This window comes from Atractosteus spatula, chromosome 6, assembly GCF_055471065.1.
Source record: "Atractosteus spatula isolate fAtrSpa1 chromosome 6, fAtrSpa1.hap1, whole genome shotgun sequence".
In the NCBI taxonomy this organism is placed as follows: Eukaryota; Metazoa; Chordata; class Actinopteri; order Semionotiformes; family Lepisosteidae; genus Atractosteus; species Atractosteus spatula.
This window is the reverse complement of record NC_142711.1, coordinates 39146710-39159439: the sequence shown is the minus strand read 5'-3', so window position 1 is coordinate 39159439 and position 12730 is coordinate 39146710. Positions and strand designations below refer to the sequence as shown.

Sequence of the window (12730 nt, the reverse complement as noted above, 5' to 3'; positions counted from 1 at the left end):
GGAGGTATAGTAATGGGACTTAAATTGTAAAAAAGGTTGTAAATAACAATGATGCCCCTGCTTCTGCCTGAGAGACACGAAAGGTCAAACAAACCATACCCAGAAGGGACTAGCTGGTTAAACAGCAGTCCATCGTTTTGTCTGTGCCAGGTTTTGGTTAAGCACAGAAAGTCAAGTTTTGGACTGTATCCTGTTTAAATGCACTTATGCATGATTTCCATGTGCATGTTTTTTAAATGCACTTATGCATACTTTTCCTTTTGTCAATGCCTTTGAGGAATTTCAATATTTGGATGCTTTTGAATACTAAGCTCAAGAATAAAAAAGTTTAGATCTTTTAAGCCTGTCAGTGTAGGACATTCCTTTAAGCCTGGAAATGTATCTGATTGCTTTTTTTATCTGAATGGATTCAGAGCAGCAATCTCTTTCTTTGACCAGAATAGAACACAATATTTATAGTATTACTTGTTCATTGTACTAGTTTAACATAACATAATTTGATTTAAATTCTTAACCTTTAACTATATAGCTGAACATTTTGCTTATTTTGCTTTTTTTAATGCTTCTTCACATTGTCCTCCAATTTTTACAAAATTAACTATTTAACTAACTATACCAGTATACAGATAACTGATTGATATATATATTATAGGAAGAACAATAGTTCTGATGTGTATAAATCTGTATTCCACTAATTGTATGTACTACAGTTGTACTAGTATGGATCCATACACTACTAATTGTGTCAGGCCACTTTGAGCATTCACCCCTTCTAAATCCAGTTTGATAACAATGAACTGAAAGAGAAGGGTTAATACAGACATATTGACTGGATACAATAGCACTGCACTGAGAGAGATACAAACATAAGGAAAACATCCAGACTTCAAACAGTCTAGTATCAAACCCAGGGAACTTTGAGCTTTCATGCTACGACATAAACTACCACTCTACTGTGCTGCACACAGAAAGGAAAATGATTATTGCTTTCCTAAATGTTTTTAGTTTAAAGGATTGTTAATCTATCACAGCACCACCATTATAAATTAATTGGCCTTAAAAGCTGTTGGGCATTTAATAGGTATTGTTGGGTATTTCTCTCAAAATGCCCAATTTGAGAGAAACTCTTAAATTTAAAGGTATGTTATTTTTAGGGTAATTGCTGTGGATATAAAATAATCTTTAAAGGAATGTGAAATGGATTCTGACCTTGTGATTATCTTGAGGCAATAAAAAATGACTTCAGGAAGTCAGAAATCGCAGATTGACATTTAAAATGCAAGTAGTTCAGGTGGGTAGCTGCGTCAACATGCGTAGGCTGCAAAGGAACAAGTAATAGGTTTATTAGAACAAGTAATAGGTTTATTTTTTCAGCATGGAATAAACCTATTACTTGTTCATTTTAAATGCAAGTTGAATCTATTTGAGTGTTTAAGGTTTTATGCTCATCTTGGCACAAAATGGAGTTAATTTTTTTATTTTTTCTTCTTCAACTGTTCCCTTTTCCATAGACTCAACAAGCTTCCCAAGTACATTCTACTAGAAAACGTCAAAGGTTTTGAAACATCCTCTGCAAGGTAATTTGCGAAAGTTTGAGTTTTCCTGTTAATAGGTGGGATACCATGTGAGGTATCTCAGCACAAATTGTAGTTTAGAATAACTATAGCCCTGTTAATGTTAGATAAATCCTATTTTTGGAACTACCTTGTTGGGATGATATGTGCCTGTGAGAAGTTTTGTAATATGGTTTAGATACTATGATTTTTTTCCTTCAGTTACCAGACTTAGATAAATCAAAACGTTTAACCCATCTACTAGTCATTAATTACAGATGCAGTTCTTGATACCAGCTTTTTGGTTCTTACTGGCTTCTCAGTTGTACCTAATGGAAAACTGCTATCAATAAATATGTGTATTTTGTGTTTTGCAGGTTAGTTAGTTTGAGTTAAAAGCAGATCTATGCCAGCCTTGAAACAATTATTTATTTTGTTTATAAACAAATACATTCTTAAACTTTCTCATGAAATATGAGTTCTATATATTTTAAAATGAGCAGATGAAACTGTCTAATATTCTTTTCACTTGGCTTTAAATAACCACATACCTTACAGTTACGTGAATTTGCAAGTTGAGAATATTAAATAGTTCTTTGTGCTGCAGGCACAAAACAGATAGGCAATGAACAGATTGAGAGGTGGAGGCTGCTGTAGTCACAATGCCATTGCATCCTTTATCGTTTTAAAAAAGCCTTTTCAAGAAGAATGCTCACATTGTGAAGTTTGTTCAAACAAAAGAAAACATGTAACCACTTGAGCCACTCAGAAACTTGTTTCTTAGAGGCCCTTTGGGCTCATGATTTAGTTGCTCTTACAACTGGTCCTCTGCAGTTGGCTCCATGGTGCTCTGTTTCAGCAGCTTGTCCCTGGTGAACTGTATGGCAGCTACTGTACATCATACAACTGATACACAGACAATCAGGTTTAAATATGGTGGAGCCCAGCTGTCAGATATCATGATTTTAAGGTCTAACAGCTGGCTCCTCTCTGGCAATGATTGAGGCTCACTGCTCACTGGCTGGAAGTGTGCCGGTTCGTATCCCGCAGCCAGCAGAGAAATCCTACTCCGTTGGGCCCCTGAGCAAGGCCCTTAACCCCAACTCCTCCAGGGGCACAGTGTAAATGACTGACCCCAAGCTTCTCTCCCTGTCTGTGTCTCTCATATGCAAGTTTGCATATGTGAAAAGACAAATTCCTAATAAAAGAAACTGTATATGGACAATAAAGTGATCTAATCTTTTCTTGTCACACTTGATTCTACTGTGTAAAATAGGTTTAGATATGAACTTAAAATCATGAAGCAACTTATGATGGAAAATGGTTCCGTGAACAACTGAAATGGCCTTATTTTAAAGGCATTTAAAGAAACCGAAGAACATTATTTTTTTTTACCTAAATTCTTTCTTTGCCTTATTGTATCTTATTATTAATAGAAATTTGCTTGTGAGGACATTAGAAGAGTGCAAGTACACATATCAAGAGTTTCTGGTCTCTCCAACATGTGTAAGTATGGAAGGTCTTATCCTACTTCTACTTCCAGGTTGCTAATCATGTGGTGACCTCTTGGCTGCAAGTGCAAATTGTTTACTTTTTTCCTGCCTTTTTATTATTGTTTGTTTTTAATTTTTCACATTGGTGATGTTGTTTATTGGTCCTACAAATTGACCGTTTTAAAACTTTTTTTTTTCTTTCATGAAAGCACCGTGTACTGGATTTTGTATTCACTGCTTGTTTGAGTAACATGGGAGTAAAAAGTCAGGGCTCACCCTCAATGAATAGGGAATTCATTCTAAGTGTTCAATACAGTGGAGCGTGCATCATCTATCCAGATTGAAATAGACCTTTGGAAATTTGTCAACTAGCAACTCACTTGGACAGTCGAAGCACCAAAGAAAGAACTAAAAAGAAAAGAGGAAAGACAGTTGGGTTGAGACAAAAACTGAAATGATAAATTAAAAGGAGGCCTCTGCCATTGGTGATATTAGGAAATATGCACTCATTGCAGAACAAACTGGACAACTGCAAGCAAACATCAATTGTCTTAAAGAGTACAGGGTTGCATCTATCCTTACTTTTACAGAGACGTGGCTAAACAACAGGTCACTGACCAGGACTTGTTTATTAATATCCATCCTTGTTCCAATAAACAAAAGACAGCTGAATACATTGTCAGTGTTATTAAAAAATTGGATTCCATCTCTGCTGATGCCCATGAGTTTATTTTAGGTGATTTTTATCATTGCTCACTGGAAAGTGTTTTGCCATATCACATAACAGATGCTATGGCTCTCTCCCTGGAGCATTCAGTATAGATTATTCTCTATGGCTGGCCTTTGTGTTACTGACCATAATAGCATCCTGCTTACCCAAGCAACTAGTCAAGTGTGCAAAGGCAGTTGTGAAAACAGTCAAAGTATGGTCAGAGTTGAGTACTGACACTTTCAAAGGTTGCCTTGACTGCCTCAAATGAGATGCTCTTATGGCATCATGCTCGGAACTCAATGAGCAAGTTGAGTACAATTTCTTTATTCTTACATTCTGTGTTGATAAAGAAATTCCCTCTATAATAGCATCACTTTTTATCTGCATAATAAGCCTTGGGTCACAAAAGGGCTCAGAGTATTCTGAAAAATATAAGAGAAGAGGTTATTTCACTGTGGTTATTCACTCAAGGAAAGAAAACAAGTAAATGAAGTTAAATAAAATAAGTTTGCTTGCAATACGGCACACTAAAATAACATAGAGGAGTATTTAGAACAAGACAATCTCTGCACGGCCTGGCAGGACATTAAAACAGTGGCCTCAGTGAATATCTAGGAGGGCCACAAATTCATCCTAGTAGATGGAATTAACAGATAGACCCTACCTGCTGAGAGGAAAAAGAATACTTTTTGAAATGAGTAAAAAAAATATTTTAACTCAACTCAGTGATTTCCAACAGTTACTTAATCCAGGAAAAACACTGTAAATATCAACTTTTACAGTCTCAAACTGTTTTAAAAAGATTCAGGTCAACAAAGCAGCAGGTCCAGATGGAATATGTGGCAGAACACTTAAGTGTTTGTTCAGTGTGGATCTAGTTTCTTTAATGTGGATTTTAAAACCCTGGCGAGTTAGAGCACTTCAGTAGTTAATTCAGGAGAAGACAAATGTGTTGATTAACTTCTCAGCAACAGTAAGAGATAGCATTGGATGTAGTCTGGCAGTATTTCTGAGGTGAAAGAATGATGTTTTGACAATATTTTGCACATGTGGGTCGAATGTCAAGCCTGAATCAAATATCACCCCCACGTTTTAGCCTGAATCTCAAGTACAGATAGGGTTACAGCACTGGCTTTACAAAGTTAAAGGGGGGTGCCAGTAACCATGGCTTTGGTCTTGTCACAGTTTAGATGAAGGAAATTTTGAGTCATCCATGTTTTTAAATTTCTTCTATTGCTTCACTTCACAGTCAAAAAGACAAAAAGCACTTTCTAAATGTTGTCATCCTCAGTTCTAAAATTAATGGAAAGCCTTTAAGACCCTGGCACAGCTTTATGCCCAGCAGATCCTGAGGAAGCCCTGTGCCATCATTGAAGACCCATCTTTCATCCTTCACCAATTTTTCACCAGTTTTACCTTCAGGAAGATATTTTTGCTTTCTACAGTGCAAGACAAATAAAAGTAAATTTAGGTTTATCTTTGTTCCAGAGACCATCAGGCTTGCAAACAACGAATGTAAAAAAGTTTTATCAATATGACGTCTATTGAATAGAGCGCCCTCTGCAAATGAGCATATACAGTACTTTAATACCGTCTTAAATATTTACACACAGTTGCTTTCAATCATTGATATGGTCCGTTTGCTATTTTTATGTATATATTTTTCTTTCTAAGTAATTGGCCCCCGGGCATGAATGAAGTATTTTTCAATTGAATTATCTAGTAATTCATTTTTTTGCTTAAATCTCACACCCACACACTCTTGTGAACAACTGCAACAAGTGTGCGTGACGAAAACAAAAAAAGTCTCTTTGCGTTAATATTGATATAAAATTAGATGTAGTAAGGATAATTATGTGAACATGCAGTTCACCAGCTATCACTATCAGCATGATAGTGTTAGAAGAGGGGGGTTAAACATACAAATATATAGCTATATAATTAAATAATTGTGACCCCCAATTGTGACCCCCACAAGATATGCCAAAAATGCGCCTTAGTGGTGGGTATAGTTTGAAGCACCAAAGTTCTTTATCCTCTTGCACAGCTCTGGTGAGAAAGTAATAAATGAGAGTCAAGCTAGAACAAACATTTATTAACTGTAACACAGCTAGACAACGCACAAGGTTAGATGACAAATTATAGGCAAGCCATCTCAAGAGGTCTACGTTTCGATGTTCCCCAGAAACCCAAACAGCTCACGTTACTGGGTTAATATAATGCCTAAACAGGCCAACAACAGAGAAACCTGGGTCCTGTTAAACTCTTCTCAAAAAACACATGGCTCTGGTAAATCCAGCTGGAGATTTCTTTATACTACGAAGAAATGAGGACAGAAGTATCTAAGAGCTCACCTCTTTCTCACTTTTCTAAGGACTTTTATTTATTTTATTCAGACTTTTATTTTTAAAGATGAGTAAAGATTTCATACAAACATGCATTTTTGGTTGGTCATTAATAGTTTGTTGCTATATATAGTAAGGTGTAAACAAGGTCAGGAAGTTATGCAGTTAGGTCAGCCTTGGGCAATTAACCAAGATCCCTAATAAGCTACATTGCTTTCATGTTATCTCCACTTGAGAGACCTTGAAGAAACCTAGGCCAGCTGGGAATGGACAAAACAGTAGAAGTTTTGTCAGTTCTTGAGGGCTAAATTGTTCATTCCTAACAGGAATGACATGCTTCTTTTCTCCCTCTATACCACTCCTCTTGCTTCCCTGCCTGTATTCTTATCCTGTTATTTCTGGACTGATGATGATTCTTAATGATTTACCAAGGAGTTAACGTAAACCAGAATAATGTTCCCTTTGATTATTGTCCTCTCAGACCACCTACAGGTCAGTTAAAGTCTTCTATCCTACCTATTGTTTTTAGGCCCTGAGAAGTGTAAATGGTAGCTTTTATGATCATTGTAACAATAGTTCTGAAAACAATTTCCTTTCTAATGTACTTTGTTTAATATGGAAATAGCAATGATAACAAAGTTATAATTTTAAATGACGTTTGTCTAATGTCTTTTTATGTAATCTTTGCTGTTCACAAAATGTATGATGTACTTTCCCATATGTACTGTATTTGAAACAAACAACAGTATTACTCTGTACATTGTACATGTTTAACTTTTGGAACAAACACTTGCGATATTCCATTATACCTCTAGGGAAAATCAGTCCTAACTAACTCATTCCTAACTCCGATGCTACATGGGGACTCTCCATTTTAATTTTAATAGATTGGGATTCCAAATGCAAGGCTGCGCTACTTTCTGATCGCCAAGGCACCACCAAATTTGTTCTCCTTTGAAACAACTATGGAGGTAGGAGATTTTAATTTTATTTCTCTGTCAAGTGGTGCCATATGAAATTGCCCACAGTTTCTGTGTTAACCAAAATAATGAAAATTGTCTTTAAATCAATTGTTTAATTTACAGTTGTCAGAGTTATTAAATTCAGCTAGAGAGTTATTAAATTTAATTTAATATACAGATGTATTAAATTGTCATGCATTAAAATATATTTGCATCATTTTCTAAAGCTAATTACTTCATTTCTTTATATGAAATTGCTAACCTTACGTGTTTTAAGTTTTGAAATAAATCAGCTTGGTCCTTTTCAGTGTTTATGTACAGTGCTTTGCAAAAGTTTTCAGATCAGATTGCACAGTTTTTACATGTTGTTGCTTACAGTCAACAACTCAAAGTTTGGAGTCATTGCACTTGGAAGTAGCAATTAATAATCGTTATATATACAACCTACTAGTACTGCATGTTCAAAGCATCACGTTTTGCTCAAAGATTCTTCAATATTTGGCTCCATTCATCTTCCTTTCTATCATGACAAGTTTTCCAGACCCTGCCATTGATCAACATCCCCATCACATGATGCTGCCACCACCATGCTTCTGTGTACAGTTGCATTTGGGCCAAACAGTTCTATTTTAGTTTAGTCAGAAACTGTTTTTTCCTGCATACATCAATTAGGATTCATGTGGGCTTTTTTACATTATTCTTTTCTTCTTTCTTGCCCCCCTCCTTGGCATATTATTAGCACATTCACACTTTAACCTGTCTTGGCCATAAAAACCTGCAGCCCTTGCTAACGTACTATTAGCCCTTGGTAGACTCTCTGATCTGATCTTGCTTGGTCATCCATTTTGGATAGACGGCAGGGTCTTGGTGGCTGTGTACACCTTTCACTTCTTAATCATCTTGACTGTTCTCTAACATTCAAGGTCTTTTCTATACCCATCCGCTGATTTGTACTTTTCTACAACTTTCTTCCAGAGTTCAAGGTTCAAGGTTCCTTGGTGCAGATGGTTGAGTTTTTGCATTGAAATGCAACCCCCAGATCTGAGAACATACCCATGCTGAATTTATCCTAAGACCATGTGAATCACTGCAGTTTAACACTGCTTGAAGCTAGTTAACGTGGTGTGTGATTTTGAAGGCAATTGATTACACCTCAGCTAACTTAGGTCTGGTATTACAAGTGTGTAGACACTTATTCAACAAACCTATTTCAGTTTTAATTTTAATAACTTAAATAAAATATTTAATAATAATATTTTTTCCCAATTGGAAGTTGTATGGCAGGATGTGTAGATAAATGTGAAAACTTTAAAATGGGGTATAGACTTTCTGTAGGTACTGTAGGTGTACAAAGATACCTTGACAAGCCACACAATCAGAGACCTCTGTGTGCAGTAGTGGTTAGTGGTTCTCATTATTTCTGAATATCAACACTTTTCTCTGTGAGGTTTTTTGCTCAGGTATTGAATTTCAAGCATAGACTCATCTGTGAAGCTTTCCAAGTGAGTCAGGAACAAAGTAATTGAAAAGCACAAATCAGGAAAGCGATGGGAAGAAATATTAGCACAGTCTACTCAGTCATTATGAAATAGAAAGTGTATCTGTGTGGTAGAGTAGAAAATAATGCTTTGTAATAAAGCACCTGAGTGATCTTGCAAAAATATGGCAAAAGGGTGCTGTGGCCATCACAGCACATCTCAAAGTCAACAGCACATCTACTGTGTACTAGAGAGAAACCTATTCTAGCCACCTAAAAACTGAAAGCTGGGGAAAAAAATTACATTTCAGCAGAGCAATGGCCCATAAAGCACAAGGCCTGAGCTACACTTGAGTGGTATAAGAATAAGAAAGTAAAGTGAGTGTCAAGAAGAATAGGCAAAAATTACACCAAGCTGGTGTGAAAAGTTTGTATAGAGATTTATGCAGTGTTGTGGCTAAAATTGCTTCCAAAGATACTTCCACCATATATTGAGTTCAGAGGTCTAAAAACTCAAAGAAAATTTAATTTTTTCCTCTTTACTTTTAACTGACTCTTCTCCTTAGAACTTGTCAGGGTGAACATTGTTTTAATAAAATGTTTAATAAAATATTAAAGTGCATTTGCATCATTTTGTAATTTTGCATATTGGGACACCATAATAAGGTTCTGGATACTATGGTAAAGCACTGTATATGCGGAGTGCATGCAATTTACAACTTTTTATCATATAATTTATGTTCTGTAGATTGAGTTTATGTTCTTTTAAAAAAACTACAGATTAGTGAGGTGTGAAAGTTATAGTCAACCTTGATTGGAGACTGGTGGCTATAAGTGGGAGCTGGATCTAAAAAAAAGTTTTAATTCTATCACAGATTATGGTGGATTTCCCTAGCTCTGGTTCTACAAACGTCAGTTCTTACAAGGAGTGTTCTGCCAGTAGTGAGCCTGCTCATAAGACAGGGGGAGAGCAGGCTGTTGTTTATAAGCTGGAAACTGCCAAAGACCTGGAAAGGAAGAAGTCCCAGGACAGTGATGTGTCAGTACGGAGGCTCCAAGACTACCTGGAGGAGGAGCCAAAGGACTTGACCCAGTACCTTCTTCCTCCAAAGACCTTGCTACGCTATTCCATGCTTCTGGACATTGTGAAACCCACCTGTAGGAGATCAGTATGCTTCACTAAGGGGTATGGCCTTTGGAGTTTTGCTGTGGTGCATTTGAAAAAAAGATGAAGGCAAAACAATCTTACATTTAACAGTTTGAAATATTGAAATGTTTTCCTTTGATGTTTTTTAGCATATTTCTTTGAAAAATACTGTTTTTTCTATGTTGTTTAACTTTACTTTTTTAGATCATTGTGTCCTTTTACTTCATTTTTTGCTCATTTTCTTAATGTCTGATACATTTTAACTGATTTACACTTCCCACTCCAACTAGTAAATCGGGTGTTTTCATATATAAATGTCAGCCCCTCAGGTGACCGGGAGACCTTAGATTCTGTGTTTGACTCTATGAAGTTGACTGCTTTTTGGATTGTAGAATGACACGGTACATTGTTAATTCATTATTTTAATCATCTAAGCTGTGGTGATTTTATTTTTTTTCCAGGTATGGATACTATGTAGAAGGCACCGGCTCTGTTTTACAAACATGTTTGAACACACAGGTACAGGCTTTTTTGTTGAAAACGAATACAATCAACTAAAACCGCAACCACATAAAAAAACAAAAATGTTTAGTTATAACATTTAGAACATTAATATAACTGACTGATAAATTATATAATTATAAAATAAAATAAGGAATAATGTGTTCAAAAATGTTAAAATAGTGTTTTTATGATTAAGCAAGATAAAGTGCAATGATTTTCTTTAATGCAGCATTAAAAATGCAAATTTGTCAGCATAAAATACATTGTTGACCTAGCAATGAAACTCAGTTTCTATGATTATGAAACTTTCATGTTTTTATTGTGCATTTATACGTCAACAGTTTGTGTTAAGAAACATAGTACACAAAGGGTGTTTTCTTAATAAGCTCATTAGTATATACTAATGTGATGTAAAATGACATTGGTAATTTCAATAAAAATAATAATTTTACATTAAAAAAATTGAACATTTCTGTTGAACATATCTTGTGAAGGCATAATAAAAAAATTAATAAATAAATCACACAGTTCTAACAGTAATCAGACTATCGATCTTCCAATAGATAATCGATTGTTGACTGTTATCATTAACCTTATTATCATAAACTGTCTTTTAGATAGGGCTAGGAAGCAAAGAGTTAAATTGAATTTTTCCAACAGCCATACTGTCATTATTCCAATAATATGTTAATTATAAAGTGATATTTTAAAAAAATGGAGAAAAGTTAAATATTTTTTCTCTCAGTTAGAGGATGTCTTCAAGTCCCTGCATTTGTTGTCAGATGAAGAGAAGCTGAATCAACTGTTGAAGTTAAAACTGCGTTACTTCACTCCTCGGGAAATTGCCAACCTTTTGGGCTTTCCTGCGGAGTTTGGTATGTTTTCAGTCAAATTAAATATTGATAATTTTATTGAATGGCTTTACATTTTTTCCAGTCTGTACTTGAACTTCAACTTTTCTCTTTTTGTTTTTATTCTAAACATATTTTAAAATATTTAAGTTCAAATAGTATTAAATCTGCTTTTAATTCCTATTGGTAACTGTTTTTTTCCTTTTTAAGAATTTGACAGCACTTATCAGGGCATTGAAAGTACAGATTGAAGGCCAGGGGTAAAAGAGAGGCCTGTCTGCTCAATAGGATTTTACAGTGTCTTCCTATCACAGACCCTAGTCCTACCTCATTGGGTGAGGTTGTTGCGGGCCTGCACAGTACATTAACTTTGCTCTCGCACCATCTCTGCTCACTTGTTTTAGCTCAGGCACCATCCAGACATGTGGGGGGAAGAACAGGATAGTTTGGTCAGAACAGATGTATCTACCTGGAAGGCCAACACTGAAACACACAATGGCATGTACAGCAGCACACCGAGCCATAGTTACAACAAGCTATGATGTAAGGTCTGAGTAGACTAGGCTAAAGTAATAGGTATTCTGTGATCTAAGTGGGCGACTTGGATTGTATGCATTAATAAGCTGCATTAAATAGACAGGTGCCTGACCTCCGAGAGCCTTATAAGTTAGTAAAAGAATTTTGAAGTCTGCCATGTACCTAACAGGAAGCCAATGGAGAGAGCTACGTATAGGTGTTATGTGGTCGTACTTTTTACTCCTGGTAACAATTCTAGCTGCCACGTTTTGAATTCGCTGTAAGGTGTTGAAAGTGCGATAGGTGCTCCCTATAGTAGGGCATTACAGTAATCTAATCTGCTGTATACAAAAGCATTTATTAGTTTCTCTGTCTTGAGTGGAGAGAAAATACCTTAGTTTTGCAGTATTTCTTAACTATAGGAAGCATGCATTCGATTCTGCATTAACATGAGAGTTAAATGAGAGCCTTGTGTCTAAGATGACGCCTAAGTTACGTGCTGAATTTTGAGGCTAAATTTTAAACACTCAGAGTTGGGTGCTGAGGTTATAACAGTTCTAGGTGCACTGTTACCTCCAAACAGCAGAACCTTAGTTGAGTGACAAAAAGTTTTCACACATCGAAGACTTTACTTTACTTTTACTTGTTACCTAAAGTGACAATTGACGAGTTGTCATAAGGTGTAAATGAAATGTATATTTGAGTAACAACAGCATAGGAATGAATGTTAATATTATGCTTTTGTATTATTCTACCTAGTGGCAACATGTACAGAGAGACATGTACAAACAACAAAACGTCCGAGTACTGATCCCTGTGGTACTCCAAATTTGACTGCTGACAGTGACGAAGCAGTATAAATATTAGATATTTGAACATGGTGAAAACGGTTAGTTAAATCGGAGGTAAACCAGTTAAGGATGGTTACATATAGGCCAACCTCAGACTCAAGCCTGTGTAACAAAACAGAGTGGTCAACTGTGTTGAAGGCAGCACTGAGATCTAGGAGCACAAGCACAGAATGTCATTTACAACTCCTGTTAATGCAGTTTCAGTGCTGTGGCCTGGGCGGAAACCAGATTGGAATTTCTGAAGTATATTATTTGAATCCAGATAAGACTGAAGTTTGGCCGCAACTATTCTCTCAAGAATTTGTGATAAAAATGGAAC

The 12730-nt window shown here is 35.9% G+C and overlaps 1 protein-coding gene across 1 annotated transcript in view; it reads left to right on the top strand.

Annotated features, from left to right (window-relative positions):
• trdmt1 (tRNA aspartic acid methyltransferase 1) overlaps positions 1 to 12730 on the top strand; it is a 33919-nt gene that overhangs the window by 19196 nt on the left and 1993 nt on the right. Inside the window, exons 5-10 of the mRNA XM_088919417.1 lie at positions 1512 to 1577; positions 2990 to 3059; positions 6991 to 7074; positions 9418 to 9728; positions 10151 to 10208; positions 10939 to 11068. Coding sequence (XP_088775543.1) covers positions 1512 to 1577; positions 2990 to 3059; positions 6991 to 7074; positions 9418 to 9728; positions 10151 to 10208; positions 10939 to 11068 — 719 coding nt within the window. The remainder of the gene's footprint in view (positions 1 to 1511; positions 1578 to 2989; positions 3060 to 6990; positions 7075 to 9417; positions 9729 to 10150; positions 10209 to 10938; positions 11069 to 12730) is intronic.